Source organism: Corvus hawaiiensis, chromosome 21 (assembly GCF_020740725.1).
Source record: "Corvus hawaiiensis isolate bCorHaw1 chromosome 21, bCorHaw1.pri.cur, whole genome shotgun sequence".
Classification (NCBI taxonomy): domain Eukaryota; kingdom Metazoa; phylum Chordata; class Aves; order Passeriformes; family Corvidae; genus Corvus; species Corvus hawaiiensis.
In genome coordinates, this window is record NC_063233.1 from 1,267,943 (window position 1) to 1,283,586 (window position 15,644).

Genomic DNA, 15,644 nt, shown 5'->3' on the forward strand with positions numbered 1-15,644 from the left:
AGTATGTAATCCCCTCTTATATTCTGTATTACGTATGAACTCAAAGACAAAATATCTGCATTATCTTAAATAAACTAGGTAAAATGTATTTCAAAAAGCTTCTTGAGTCAAAAAGTAGCAAATCATTGTATGTATTTCCATATTTGTATAGTTTCATTATATTCTTGTTCTAAGTTACTATTAAGTCTCTTTCATATTTAAAAAATGAACTACACACCTACCATGCAAAATGTAAAGAAGTATGTTCAACTAGTTCAAATTAGATATACAGTAAAAATACACTTCCAAAGAAATATCATTTCCATTTTTGTTCATGTTTTTAACAGAATTTCAGACTAATACATCAAATGTGGAACTGTACAAGAATGTGAAGAAACATTAGGATTGCAGTAGTAAAAAAATGTACAGCATTCAAAACCAACAAGCTCTAAACAACCAAACAATACCACAGGATTGAAACAATCATGGGGACAACATAGGTCATCGGAGCCAGAGTGAATCCTAATGCACCTACATAAAGACCCTACATAGAATATTGTCTCTTATTTATATGCAAAATCCCTGATTTGATTAAACCAGACAATTTCTCTAATTGTCTCGTATAGGTTTCAGATAAGATTAACATGAGAGTATTCCCCTTCATGAAGGTCAGGTGTTTGAAAAGGCAATATTGAGAATTGATTTGAAAGGTATTTCCATCCACGTGGATTCAGGTAGTTAAGATACAAGATCACAAATAATAGCAGTACAGTTTTAAAGAACCATTGGAATTGTTCTCCGCTACATTTGCCGTAACACTTCAGATTTCAGGATTCAGAATGTTTAAACTGTTTACAGGTTAATACACTGGGTTTTAATTATGGGCTGTAACCATTTAATGGTGGACCAAAATTGCCTTTTAAATCAAGAAAAGATCCAGCTAAGCATGTAAAAAAAAAAAAAAACTCCAAGGTGATTGACAATGAACAAAACATTACAAACAGCAGAATCTCCGTGTCAGAACAGCTTTGAAAGGCAGATATGTATCTATTACAGTCCACCAACCAGCACAACATCCTTATTAGACATTTGGATTACGAGGAAAAATGTCCTGGATAAACCTGTAACATTTATAAATTCAACATAAATTATCTTTTTTAATGTCTCATCACTGTGCATAAACTCAACGGACTCTGCCACCCCTAGGTTTGGTGACCAGACCTCAATCCCTCTCACGGATCTCAGCTAGTTCCCATCTTTGAGGACTGTCTCGCTTTACTCATAGCTCACCCGTGGCGTTTTTTAAGATGAAGTGTAAAAAAGGTTAATAAATGACCTAATTATGTCAGCTTTTCTATCCCATAGTCCTCATGCTCTGAAATCTCTCCCTGATCTCGATAGGAATTTGGCTTGCACAAGAATAGCCAATTTGCAGCTCAGAAAACTGAATAAATGTAGCATTTTAAAAACCAAAACATTGTTAGGAAAGAGTCCAGCCTACAAAACCATCTTCAATGCCCTGAGAAGGGCAAAGAACACAAATCTTGGCATCTATTTTGCTGTTTATCTGGAATAATCTTTTGGTAATTCTGATCCAATGGGAATGAGGGATTAGTTTTAGAGAGCTGGCCAGTACAACCCAACATCTGACTGAAAGAACTGATTGGAACAGGTTTGAAAAGGAGCAACCATCTGCATCTTATGTACCACTCCAAACCGCTAAACCTACTGGGCAAACAGCATAGTGTAGACTCGTTCTTATACAAATTTAAACTTTGCTGAGGTATTTCTTTTATTACAGAAAAGCAACTTTAAAAACAGTAGGAAAAAAATGCAAAATATGAGTTATATTCTGCAGAGATTTTTGGGGAGAAGGAATTCAATTGTATTGAAAGGTCCATAATGATTAAAGGAATAACCACTTTTAGTGTCAATAATATATTGTTCCTTGGCTTTTTATTCCTTCAAAGCATTAGAAAAAATGCAAGGCTGTGACTTTATAAAACATAATTTTGCCTCAACTTTGCCCACCAGTGTTGTAAAATAACCTGAAATACTTCTGCCTTTTTCCTAGGGCAAACCTTTCCCAGTGTCCACCTCTGTGATGGACCAGCTGTGGCCACACAGCTGTGGGACCCCTGCTGGCCTCCTCCAGGACATGGGACAAGCCACAATCTTGCACAAAAGCAAGATTCATACATGCTGGTCAAAGTCAGGTTTCCTTCACGTGGCGAAATTAAGTATAGTTCTTCTGTTTGAGTTTTAACATTATCTGATAACTTCTACCTGCAACTAACATTATTTCTCTACAATGAAGATACCTAGTCTGTTGTACAAGCTGGATTTCTCACCCATATATGCTTTAGGAACCAGAGGAATGTGTACATCACATTTAGGGTTTTTCCTAGGCAGACACTGTGTTTGAAGTGCAGTTTTCTAACCCTTTTAAATCCAGTCAGCCTACCTTGATTGTGACACTAATGTTAAACGTAATTGCAGCCATTACCAAGTAGTTTCCATAAGTGGTTTTATTACTGGTTAGATTTTACAAATTCTGGTATTCGAACAGACTTCGACCTTAAAATTCTAAAACAACAAAGCAACCAATGAAAGGCTTAGGACTATTCAAAGTAACAAATTCTTTAACATTTTTGCCCTGGTCATAAATATACAGAGAGAAAAAGAGAGAAGTGGACATGGAATCCAAAGAATGTAGATAAAACAGTATATAAGGCACATGGCAGTCTTTGAAAATACAGAAGCTTTAGCCAACTTAAATTAATTGCTGTTTCCCTTGCTCAGTCCACAAAACTGTACAGTTACACAAATGTTGTGTTGCAATAGATCTTCCAAGTTATTCTTCAGTCCATACTCCGTAATACCAGAACACTACTTTTCCTTCGGTTTTTTAGGAGAGATCCTAACTGTGGTTAGTCAGTTGCTCAAAGCCTCTATTAAAATACACTTGGAATTTCAGCTAAGAATAATTTCTTTTTTAAAGAAATTATTAAGAAAGAGTCATCAGAAAAGATTTGTAAGAGTTGTCTGTGAAGGACTTCGAGATTCATGAACCTCAAGACTTCCGGGCACTGATGTCAAGACCGACGTCACAGTTGGCATAGTAGGATTAGTCAAGTCCGTTAAAGTAGTGGGAGTGCTGGATGGACTCATGGAGGCATTGGATATTTCTGAGGCAGGACCTGAGGGGGTCCCTGCTTGGAGTGTTGAGTCTGAAGTCTTATCCACCCCTGTGTTTTCTTGACGTAAGAGGTTCCGTCTGAATTTGGCTCGAGCATTTTGAAACCAAACCTGAAATAATTTAATATAACAGGGTAGCATTTAAAGACCTGCAGTGTTTAAAAAAGCAAAAGCATATTCACAAATTCATCAGTGCTGGAATTGGGAAAGATGTTTTTACTGGTAACATATTAGAAAAGTAGTCCTAGCCATGAGAAGCGGCTTCTGTCTGCAAAATATTCCTTCTTCCCTCTCCTTCAATCCCTGGAAACAGTCTGCCTGGGCCAGGAGCGGACTAAGGACAGAGGATGGCACTCTGTCTGCACAGGGCATGTGAAAGGATGCTGAGAAATTTGGCAGCATGCAGAATCCTCGACAGCCCTCGATCCCTGCAGCATTTGTCTGGGTGAGACAAACACCACTCACCTGATGAACACAAAATCAGGAGTTTCCCCCCTTGTATCTCATGTCCATCTCCCACCAAAGTGCTGCTGGCACAGCCCAGGGCACCCTGCCTTCCCACGGGCTCCTGCTCACCCAGGAGTTCCCTCACATCCCAGTGCCTGCAGTGCTCCCCTCTTCTGAAAGGACTGTCCCTCTTTCTTGCTCTTCTCTTATTCTTTCTCAAATGCTTCAGCTTCCTTCACCTATGCCTGTTTCCTTTATCAAATGTTTTCAGTACTGGAATAATGTTGGGGAAAGGGGCTGGAAAGGTATTGAAGACCCACATTGCATCGAAAACTGTGATTTCAGTAGGAAAAGCATCCACGTAGAATTTTTTCCAAGGTTTCTACTTCTTGCATTCTTTGATTATCTGAGTGAAGGACAGGGAAACTGAGTGTGTGGGACTCCTGAGGACTCAGCAGCCCGTGCTCCTGGCTCCAAAGCTGCCTGGCCCTGCCGCGGGATGGGCTCTGAGCCGAGTGCCGGGAGGGAGGGAGGCAGCGCCGCAGGAACGTGGGCAGAGCTGGGGGTGCTCCCACTGCAGTCACAGCTGATGGACCTGCCTCGGCTGCTTCACCTCTCTCCACCTTTCTTCTCATCTAGGGATGCTCCAGCTGCAAGTTCCCCCTATTGAGCACTCTTCCTTCCCTGGAAAGCTTTCTCCCCCAGCCAAAGGTCTTTAATGTGCACACCCTGTCTCTCACACTCTCTCCAGGGAATGCCACAAGGAAATAATCCTCAGGCACAAATTCAAGGGCCACACATAAATCACATCCCTACACATCCTTTTTTCTGAAAGCTCAGTATTTTAAGCCAGTTTATGCTGTCACTTGCTTTGTTAAAACGCTTCATTTAAAGGCTGTTTATCAGTTTCATGTACAAAAAGAGAAGTTCTTCTAAACCAGCACAGGTAAAAATATTCTCATGATTTTATAAGAATCCAGTATAGCAGTAAACCTGCTACAGACCAGCAATGTGGTCAAAAAGGGGCAAACCCCGAAGTGATCCTTTTGCCTGACACGTTCCCAAGCGGTGTCCTCTTGTGGGACTGCTCAGAGCCCCTCGAGTGCAGGGGCTGTGAGTGAAGCCAATCACTTTGTTCTGGTCATTTAAGTCACAAAGGCTCAAGCCAACTGCTCAGGAATGGCAAAAACAGCAATTGGAACTTCTACAGGATTTTTTACCTTTCAGTAAGAGATCATTTCTATTTGTTCCACAAAATAATTTCGTGGTTGATTTCTTTAAAATACCTTCTGGTAATTGTATAAAGGATAACAGCTGTGAAATGGAGTTTGGAGCTGGCTGCTGTCGCTATGTGTGTTCACGTAGCCACAGCATAATTAAAACAGAACAGACAAACCACTTGGCCAGTTGTAGATACACCTACTGCTGCATAATTTCACATTTATGTTCATTAAAATACCCGTATTTTTATATTCAAATATGACAAACATTACACTGTTCCTAAGTGTCCAGCTGCTCCTTAACCTTACCAGGGCAAGAGGCTCTATGGTATTTTTTGGAAACATGTAGCATGTAAAGTGAGCAAGATTCTTGGTTTTTATGTATTTCCCTTTATCTTCCATTAATATGAAAACCTGAGCTCAGCTGCCCTTACCAGTGAGCACCCACACTGCTTTCAGGAGCTGCACATATAACATGGTTCATTGTCTCTTTATTAGTGGTAATCCATGTTAGACATTGAAAATATCACATAATCCTGCAAGTATTACCCAAAAATAGAGATTATATGACTGCTTTCACTTCCTTCCCCACTTGAATATTGTCAAGGTTAATCAGTTAATAGTTATAAGGTGCTTTAAAATTGTATAATAATAAATATTTGTATTATTACTGAAAATACATCTAATTATTTGTTAATTTGAATTCTGAAAACACCTTTTCTTATCATAGAAAGGGATAACATTTTTATTGCTGTAGTGACATTCTGGCATGTGCTTAAGATCTGACATCCCAGCAAAGCCTTCGTGTAAGAGAGTGGTGAGAGAGGAGCAGCGCTGTCCCCTGAGCTGTGGGGCTGCCCCTGCCCGTGGGCCTGGCCATTATCCCAGTGGGGACAGCAGTGGGCAGGGCTGGAGCCGGGGCTGCCCCACCACAGGCCAGCACAGCCAGCTGCCCCATGGGCAGCTCAGGCCCTGCACCTGGAAGGGCATGGCAGAAATAACCACCCAGACATACAGAACTGAAAGAATCCTTCCAGAAGGACTTATCTCACATCAATTACACAATTCCTTCAGGACTGAGGAATAAACAAAATCATTGGGAAGTATTTAGTGGGTTTCTGTCCAACTGTATCAGTACAAGGCTGAGCTATTTCAAATCAAAGGAGGAAATACAGACCAAAACTCCCAGTGAAAAATAAAAAGCAGCTGCAAGACCCACCACTGCTGCTCCCACACTCCGGTGAGCCAGGCTGGATGCGAGGAGCTGGGCACTCGGCAGTTAGGCGGAATAATATTTACTGAGGTGAAAATATTGCAGTCCTTCTTCAGTGATCTGTGCAGCAAATTCTTTGTCTCCACCAAGTCAAATAGGAAAAAAATAACATCTCCATATTATAAGGGAGTGTTGAAAATAAACACACCAAGTGTTGTGAGGGATTTGGATACCGAAGTTAATGGGATCATCACCTTAGACAACTTTATTTTCTGGTTTGTAACACCTCCATTGCTGCATCTGTTACATATTAGCTGTGTGAACAGCTTCTGCTAAAACAAATTTTTAAACCAAATTTCGCTCATTCACACAGCTACCTAGAGACGCTGAGGTTCTCTGAATTTCACTAACTAGTGAGTGGAGAAATAAAATATAGAGGATGTAGCACCACAAAGCAGACTACGTTCACTCATCGCACACACATTGTGATTACTCTGCTGTAACTAGTAACTGTACAGTCAAAGAGATGTTTAAAGAATGGGGGCTCGGGAAGAGCCTGCCACCTAAAGCAAACCTTCACCAAAGGGCAGCACAGATCCCCACATGGGATGGGAACATTTTAGGCTTGTTGACTACTGGAATCTGGACCAGCAAAGTCCAAACGCATGCAGCCATCTTTGCAGGGTTCTGGTAGCGATTTCACTGGGGACTGACTCAACAAAAAATAAGTGGTGTACAAGACACACACTGAAAAATGATGCTTTGTGTTCCTAAAGTGCTTTGGCTGTGGATAATCTTAATCCAGCCCCCTGGAGAGAGAAGAGGTACGTACCTATAGCTAACACACCATACCTCCTCAGGGCTATCTACTTCCACCTTCCTTTTCTAAACTCACAGAAAGAAAGATCAGTTCCCCAAAGAGCAGTGTTTATGCCAGTTAGGTTAGTTAGCTCACAATTAGCCGGGGCCTTTAATTACAAATGATAGCTTACAATAAAGGGCTTGTGTTCCCCAGCTGTAGTACAAGAGATATATGAATTAAATTGCAAGTGTAAACTTAAATTGGAAGGAAACAAAATAAAAATAGGTGTTAAAAATATAAATAAGTTTGCTATGATTCTAATGTGGCTACTTCAGGAGAACAGTGTGCATTATGAAAGCATTGAAGGAAATGCATTCTGAGAAGCAGAATGTTACATTTCCAGGCCATCCCACCACTGGACGTGTGCAGCTGGTGACAAATTGTATATAAAGCAAAGACATCAGTCAGGACTTCCAACTCCAGTATCACAGATCATTTGGAAAATCCTCAAATTCTCTGCTCATCTACAAAGTCCCCTCATTACATGTCATGTGGGGCTGTCTCTACAGCAAGGGCACTACAGCTGTTCCCTAAATCATCAGGAGCTCTGCTCTGTGTGTCTAGGAAGTTCACTAGTTTCACAAGAGAATCTTTCTCCCGATCTGCTGCCCTGAATTTTCCCTTAAAATACATTCTATGAAGGGTATCCACAGAGCCAGGATCCTTCACTAGCTGAATGGAGATCTGAACACACAGAAGATCCAACAGCTCACAAACACCTGATAGGGAGTGTGGCAGAGTTCTGGCTCCTGGCAAGTGTGCCCGTACACCTGCGAGTCCCAACACCTCCGGGATGTGGGACAGACCAGTGCTAATGATGCTTGTTTAGATCAATAGTGCCAGTGAATCACTTTGTGTTCAGTGACACAGATGGAATGCCAGCCTTTCTGGCTCCAAAGAAATAACAAGTGACACTGTCTCAGTAACCAACATCGTGACGAGCTTTCCCAGCAAAGAGCAACCCTGAAACTCATATGGGTGAACCTCGTTGTTTGAAAAATGGCCACTCACAGGTAGAGATAAGCCAACTAGGCACAAGGGTTCTAAACCATACAAAATACAAGTTTGCGTTCTCATGGCCCGAATTAATTTTCAAACAAAACATCCATGACTACAGAGTGCTCATAACAGGCAGGAAAACTCAAGTGATACCAGACAAAAAATCACTCCAGGCTGTTTTCTGGAATTGCCTCCAACAGCATCATCCTCAGGGTACAATCCTCACCACCCGCTTTTACCTTCCACCACTGTAGCTAAAGGAGCCTGGACATAAAGGAGTATTTAACTCTGAAAGTAAAAGAAGTGAAACACCAAGTACCAAAATGATAACAAAACTTTGGTGGAATTGTAAAGTTCTGCTACAAACAAAAGAAGAGCCACAAAGCACCTTAAAACTGCAAATTGCGACATGTCTAAGATGGAATGAAGAAGCAATGAAGAAACTGAAAGAGGAACAGAAGAGTAATAGGTTAGAGTCCAGTTTTGGAGACAAGGAAATACATTCTGAATAGGAAGAAACAGAGACAGTAACTTGGAAAAAAGATGCAAGGAAAGACCTGTTCAGTGAAAATAAAAGAGAGAGATGGAAGTCAAAGTTGGTGTGGAATGACAAGAGAGAAAAGAAGGATGATCAAGATAAAGACACTTCCTAGACATTGATGTTCAATTTCTCAGGTAATTCAGGTGTGAATGGACAGACCTGGTATTACCAAAGTGTCTAAATTCTGACAATAGAGGAGAAGGGTCAAACTAAGGACAGACCAATGCAGTAAAGTATTTCAGCCATGTGTGTGGTTTAAGGACAGTTGCTGTGAGACACCACACCAGGTGCTAGGATGTGCACTCTCTGTCAGAGTAATCTGTTCCTCCACAGCAAATCAGCCTCAGAAAAACAAACCAAATCCAGCTATGAGAACGTAGCCACAAGAAATCATTACGTACGGTTTGTCATTTTACTGGGAAGCCTACAAACCTTTGTTCCTTCTTCTGGTTGGTGTTAACTCTGTAAGCTCCAGGATCCCTCCAGTGAATTCAGTTTTCCTCAATAGTTTTTGTCTCCTGCCCTTCACTTGCCTGTGACTTGTGAGCTGTCCACGATGCTTCCCAGGACTGGGCTCGCAGCCCTACCTGTCTCTAGGAAGGTCACAAATCCTTTTTCTACAATTAAGATCCATTTAAAACTTTCAGCAATAGATCCTGGAATGCTGTGGCTCCTACATGCCCAAATTTATCTCTACATATAGGCATTTGGGTAAGTGCTCATTAAAACTGACTTCTTGAGTCAGAACTATAAATTAAAATGCAGCTGAATCAACTAATACTGTTCCCTTTCCTCCCCACAATAGCTCAAATGGAGTGTGTTCCCACGAAGCAAGAAAAAGTACTTTTAAAGTGCAGTTTTGTTTCATTCTAAGTTACTAAACTATGAATAAAAATGAATTTTTGAAAAATTTCACTTATGTCCACTTCAGTTATGAAAGAAAATCCCTCCTCCTTGTCCTGATAAAATGAATTCAAACTGTAGATTAATTTCTTACAAAGGTAAACATTGATGTGTTTTCTGAATTTCTAAACTAAAAGCTCTCTATTTACAGTGAGCACACTAACTAAAATAAGTCTTTTTTTTTACAGCAGCCTGGAAGCTAAAACATGCAGCAGAATTAAAGAACTCCAGGAAAACAAGCAGGGCCCCAAACGTTCACAACTCTCACAAAAAATTAGAACCCAAGTGATCTACTTTAGAGAAATTGAAAGGAAATAACTCTTCTCATACTTTCTGGGAATTAACTTAGTCTCAGAGAAGGTACGAATGATTAAGAATAGCTTGAAAACCAGCAAAACCCATGGCTTTTCAATTATAAAATTGATCTTTTGATTACTTTCCGAGGCAAAAGACTGCTCTTACCTGAAGAACTCTTTTGGTGAGGCCGGTTTTCTGAGCTAGCTGTTTCAAGTCCTTGGCATCAGGATTGTGGTTAATAGCAAAGTATGACTTCATTGTCCGCAGCTGGTGGTGTTTGAAGGACGTCCTCATGCGCTTTGTTTTTTGATTGCTGGGGTATTGCTGGTCTCTGTCCAAGTGGTCACCATCGTTTTCATTGCAACTTAAAGCTTGAGGCAACAAGAGGAAAAGGCTTGTAAATCTTCTGCTCCACAACCAACATTTTTTTGCAATTTCCCTGGGTGCAGCAATTAAACAACACACCACAGCATGTACTGGTACAAGCCCTACCTGCCTTTGCTCCTTTTCATGGATTTGTAGAGCAGTTTAGTTTGGAAAAACCCTCTAAGGTCATTGTGTCCTACCATTAACCCAGCACTGCCAAGGCCACCACTAACCCACGTCCCCAAGTGCCACATCCACGTGACTTTGAAATCCCTCCAAGGGCAGGGGCTCCACCACTGCTTTTGGGGAAGAGATGTTTCCTAATATTCAACCTGACCCTCCCGTGGTACAACTTGAGGCCATTTCCCCTCAACTTGTCCCTGTTCCCTGCGAGCAGAGCCCGACCCCCCCGGCTGCCCCCTCCTGTCAGAGACTTGTGCAGAGCCACAAAGTCCCCCCTGAGCCTCCTTTGCTCCAGCCTGAGCCCCTTTCCCAGCTCCCTCAGCCGCTCCTGGGGCTCCAGCCCCTTCCCAGCTCCGTTCCCTGCCCTGGCCATGCTCCAGCCCCTTCAGTGTCTCTCCTGCCATGAGTGGCCCAGAGCTGCCCCCAGGACTGGAGGTGCCCCAGCAGCGCCAGCACTGGGGCGAGCACAGCCCAGGGGCCATTGGCCTCTTGCCCACCTGGGCACAGCTGGATCATACTTCTGCACCTTCCAGCCATTCCCTTACAATAACCAGTCTGCAAGGACCCTGGCCTGCCCCTCTGTGGCTTTTAAAATGTCAGGTCTGTTTCCTTTTCCCTCCCGTCCACCTCCACAGAACTTTTCCTCCACTTTCTGTGGGAGGACAGTAGCTGTCCTCAACTCTGTAAAGGGTTTTACTGTACTTGGTATCACTATAAATTGCACTGTAACACACAAAGAGAGCTGCACAATACACTCCACTTAAATCTCAGTGGAACAGACTAGTTAAAATCATAATTATTTCCTCCATCAAACGAAACCCTGTAGAGTACAAGGGAGACCATTAAGTGAAACACTATAAAAGAAATAAAGTTTGTGGCTACCAGACAGCAAATTATGACTATAATCTGACTAGCTAAAGAAATAAAGCTGTTAATACAACATATTCACTGGCATGCCAAATGAAAATTTTTAAAATTATTTATATATTTATATTTCCATTTTTAAAAAGTGTTTGCAAATACTAGTTTGAATGATCAATTCTGTCATATCCTTTTGAAATCAAGGAATGACACTGGTTGATACACTTGCAGAAATCAAGCGTAAGAAGAAGGTCTGTGAGCAAGGAACACTGTAAAAATTATCAAGTAGTATTAAATGTTGAATGCCAAGCAAAATAATCTTGTAGACCAAAAGTAGTTTTTAATTTATTTGTGCATACAGTAAACCATAGAAAACCTCTTAAAATAACATTGAGGACTGAGCTTAAACCCAATAAAAAAATTAGGGATATAACTGAAAATTCTACATGGCATGCAAAAAATGACAAAAAAAATAGTTTAAAACATGAATTGTTGCTAAGTTTCTTAAACACATGAACAGGTTTGTTTTCAATTGTCCACTATTGCTGTTTGATTACAACATCTCATGGACCTGTCTTTATAGTGTTACTTGAATTCATGCTGTCCATCAGTGGATCTCAGCCCTAGTGAAAACACACACATTCTGAAAGGCATGTGTTACAAACAGGTTTAGAAAATACACATAAAATGCACGGGTTCCTAAGTAAAGATGCAGGTTCCCTAAGCAGGTTTGCAGTGGCTAGAGTAGCTGCTTTACAAACCTCAGCCTTTCAAAACCTCCTAAGAAGATGTGGCACAATATAGAGCAAGGCCTGCAAAAATTCAGCTCTAAGCCCAAAAGCACGTTTGTTTAACAGATACACCCAAAGTGTCCAAAGCCTCGAACTTCTCTGTGTTTCTGTACTCCTACAAATTAAAAAGCAGCTAAAAAAATGGTGCTGTATGTAGAAATGTGTGTGTCTGTGTGCGTGTGTGCGTGCATGTGCATACATTTGTATAAATCCTTTCCAGACCTCAGGATCTTGTGCCAGATTCTGGCCATAAGACGCATTTCTGCTTGTTTTCCTGCGGCATGGAAAACTGCAAGTACCTGAATTTAAAAGGTGTAAGATACTTAAAGGGAGATAGTAACAATGGAGTAGTAATGGAGCTGGATGGAATCTTTCTGGGTTTAAGATCTGAGACTTAGCTGCCCATCTGGAGTCATCCCATGTGCTCCAGTCTCCTTCATAGCTACAATTCCTGATATAAAGGGCACTGGGAGGAATAACATAGTAATGCTCATAGAAAATTCTGTTATGGAAATGTAAAACCAAATCATGCTTCTTTTTAAAATGTACCCAATGAATTTTCAATATTAGTAATGGAAAAACCTTTGTCCGTCATCTTAGAGGCTTTCAAACCCTCCAAGAAATAACAAGACAGAGACATAGGAGGAAATGCATCAAAATATCTGTCTGCAGGACTGAGGTCTGGTTCCTGTTAATAAGCAACAAAACAAAGCCTAGGGCTGCAAGAAGTTGAATTTTAACATGTCCCATAGAGAATGAGATACATTCAGAATCTAAGGATATAAAACTGATTCTAAACCCGCCCAGAATGGAATGAGGGTGTCAACTTTTCATCAAACCCTGATAGGACAAGGAACAACTTACTCTTGGAATTTCTCATCATTTTACCTCATTATCTACTAAGTAAAAATAATATTAAAATGACAGTAAACATGTACTGTTTGAGAGTGGCAAAATGTCCTTGTCTATGACGGAAGTTACAGAACAGACTTTGGAAGTGTATGAGGGTGTGTGCTGCTCATTGTCCTGAGCAAGTGGTTTGGCTACTCCCAGGCATCACCCAATATGACATAAACAGTCCTAGTTGGTGCCAATTCCCCTCTTGTATTTGGTTGTGGTGCCTGGCACCATCCTCAAAAAGCTATTTTATTCAGTCTAGTATTATCTGCATCTCTCACAGAATCTGCAATGTCCACGGGTGTTGCAGTCACAGACACACAGAACGGGCCAAGGGTGTAAGGGGAGATTTTAAGAGCTGAGGAGTTTCTGCAAAAAGCATCAGGGTGTAAAACTAACACTGTACATGCTCCTCACGCAACCCTGTGTTTTTCAGGCACTGTCTTCCCTGTTCTTTTGTGGTGTCCTGTGTATCTCCCAAAGGAATTGCTGAACTATCCATATGTAACATTTCCATTCCATTGCAGTAGCTCAGGCTCCTGCTGGGATTTCAGAAACACAATTGGTAGAATTCCAGTCGAATAGAGGAACCTTAAATTAACGAGCATTTCACTTCTATTTTTTGATAAATTCTGAAGCAGTGCCAAGTCTCTTTTTCTGACCCCAGAACGTTTCCAAGGCCCTGTGCCTTTCCCCAGACCCCACACCCAGGCCATTGCCCTCCCACCCTCCGCTGGCACAGCAGTGGCAGCACTTACACCTTCAGCCCCATTTGAGCCACCCAGTCACAGGATGGTGATGTCGATGGACAGCATCACTACATCCCTACAGATTAAGAGGAAAACATTTTGTTTTGATATTGGTAACCAAAATACCCTTTGCAGATTAATGCATAACACCTCCCTAAACCCAACAACAGGAGCGTAAAGCAGGATGTGCCTGTAACAAACTCTGTTAGAGGAGGAGAACTTGGGAGCATTGCTTCACCCTCAGATCACCAGAGCCCCCATTGGCTTGGGATTCGGCAAAGCATGTGCTTAGTAGTTAGTAGGTTGCTAAGGATATGGCACATGAAGATGAGAAAGAGAAATTTCCTTTGGGGGAAATTTTGTTCTTAGTATCTTGCGTTTGACATGTTAGATTACACCAAAAGAAAGAAAACTAATCCTGATTCTGAAAGAATGATGAAACGAGACACGTTTGGTGTGTGCATTATCTCTCAGTAGTGGCTCAGGAACATACACCCCTTTCCTTCTGTAATCGGAGTCAAGGGGGTGTTTTAACCTCCTGCTGCCTGGAGAGGGAACTTGTGATTAACTAGACCAGGCAGGGGTGCAGCCGCATTTGTTGTTTGGTCGGAGCTTGTAGAGGACTTTGTGGTGCCCATATCCTCAAAGGGGACAGAAGTGAGACGGAGCCCTCTGAGTGGTACTTGGGACAGAAACAGACATAGTCTTTCTCTTTGAAGGAAGGAGAAGACACTTAGAGAAGGCAGATGCCTGAACTTCTCACCACAGGAATTAAAAGGGGTGAAGCTGTGGCACTGGGAGCGGGCAAGGTACCCCTGGCGGCACTGAAAGGAGCGTGTCTCTGCCAAGCCATGGAGCAACAGACAGGACAGCGCTGCCTCAACCTTGACATTTCAAGAAGTGTCTTAAGGAGCCCAGGCCGAGCATCACAAGGCCGGGACAGAGGAGAATCAGGATTAGAAGCCCTCTTCCTCCGGCCTTCGCCGGCCGCCTCGGACAAAGGGGCTGCGCGTCCCGGTGCCCCCCGGGGCTGCCTAAGGACCGGGCCCCCCCCGGCCGCGGTGCCCCCCGAGGGGAGCTCGGCCCGACCGGGGCTGCGGGACGGGAGAACAAAGGGGCCGGCGAGGGGCGGCCAGGCCCGGGCCCCGCGGGAGGAACCGCCGCCAGGGTTTTTCCCCTCAATTAAGCCAATTGAATGGCGCTGAATGGCCGGTGCGAGTGCGCGGTCAGTTCCTGAGCGCCGCGATTAACCCGGGCAGCCCCGGCCGAGCCGGGCTCCTCGCTGCCCGCCCCGCCGGGGAAAGGGGCTGGCGGCGGGGCTGCAGCGGGCTCCGCTCCCCGGCCCTGCCCGAGGGACCCCGGCCCCGCAGCCGCCGGGGGAACGGGGGACGCTCCCGGGGCCCCGCTCGCTCTTCGGGGCGGGAGCGGTGCCGGCGTCCTGCCCCAGCCCCGACCCCAGCCCCAGCCCCTGCGCCTGCCCCAGCCCCGACCCCAGCCCCAGCCCCTGCGCCTGCCCCGGCCCCGACCCCAGCCCCAGCCCCCTGGGGAGGGGCCAGATGCGCCCGGGGACCCGAAAGGTGACCACGGCCCGGGGGGAGGGAGAGAAGGGAGAGAAGCAAGAGGAGGGGGGGAAAGGGGTAAACCCTAATTGTTCCTAGGAAATCTCTGCAAGACCTCCGATTTTAAGATGCGATTCCCATCTGCTCGCTCTGTCACAGTAGTCACAGAGAAGCTTCTTGTGAAATTTTAGTCCCAAGGGAAACGAGGAAGAAAGAGAGATTCGCTCTTCAAAACTTTCCAGGCTTTTCACATTTTTGTCAGGAAAAAAACCCAAACCACTTTTGACACAGCCACTTGAGAGGGTCAGCTCCAGGCGTCCCCGGCGCTGCCCCGAGCCTGCCGGGAGCTAGGTCGGCGCCTCCGCAGCCTCCCCTCCCCCGGCAAAAAGCCGCCCCCAGTCCCAGTTCCCCATCCGCCGAGGATGTCCAGCCTGGATATTCGGTCACTCTCTCAGCGAAGCACTAGGCATCTTCCTGCTAGCAAAGGAAGGAAGTGTTTCTTAATATCTTGGCTGTTCGCAAAGATTACGGGTATTTTATCAGCTCGTCGTGCCCCAAGTTTGCGCAATACATCTATCA

At 43.6% G+C, this 15,644-nt stretch overlaps 1 protein-coding gene across 3 annotated transcripts in view; it reads right to left on the reverse strand.

Moving 5' to 3' along the window:
* Window positions 1-295: 295 nt before the first annotated feature.
* Window positions 296-15,644, reverse strand: part of LHX2 (LIM homeobox 2) — a 33,794-nt gene continuing 18,445 nt past the window's right edge. For all 3 annotated transcript variants that reach the window (XM_048325854.1, XM_048325851.1, XM_048325852.1), the window contains exons 4-5: window positions 9,825-10,030; window positions 296-3,288 (exon numbers count right to left, since the gene is read on the reverse strand). In XM_048325854.1, the coding sequence (XP_048181811.1) occupies window positions 3,001-3,288; window positions 9,825-10,030 (494 nt within the window). In that variant the 3' untranslated portion in view covers window positions 296-3,000. The remainder of the gene's footprint in view (window positions 3,289-9,824; window positions 10,031-15,644) is intronic.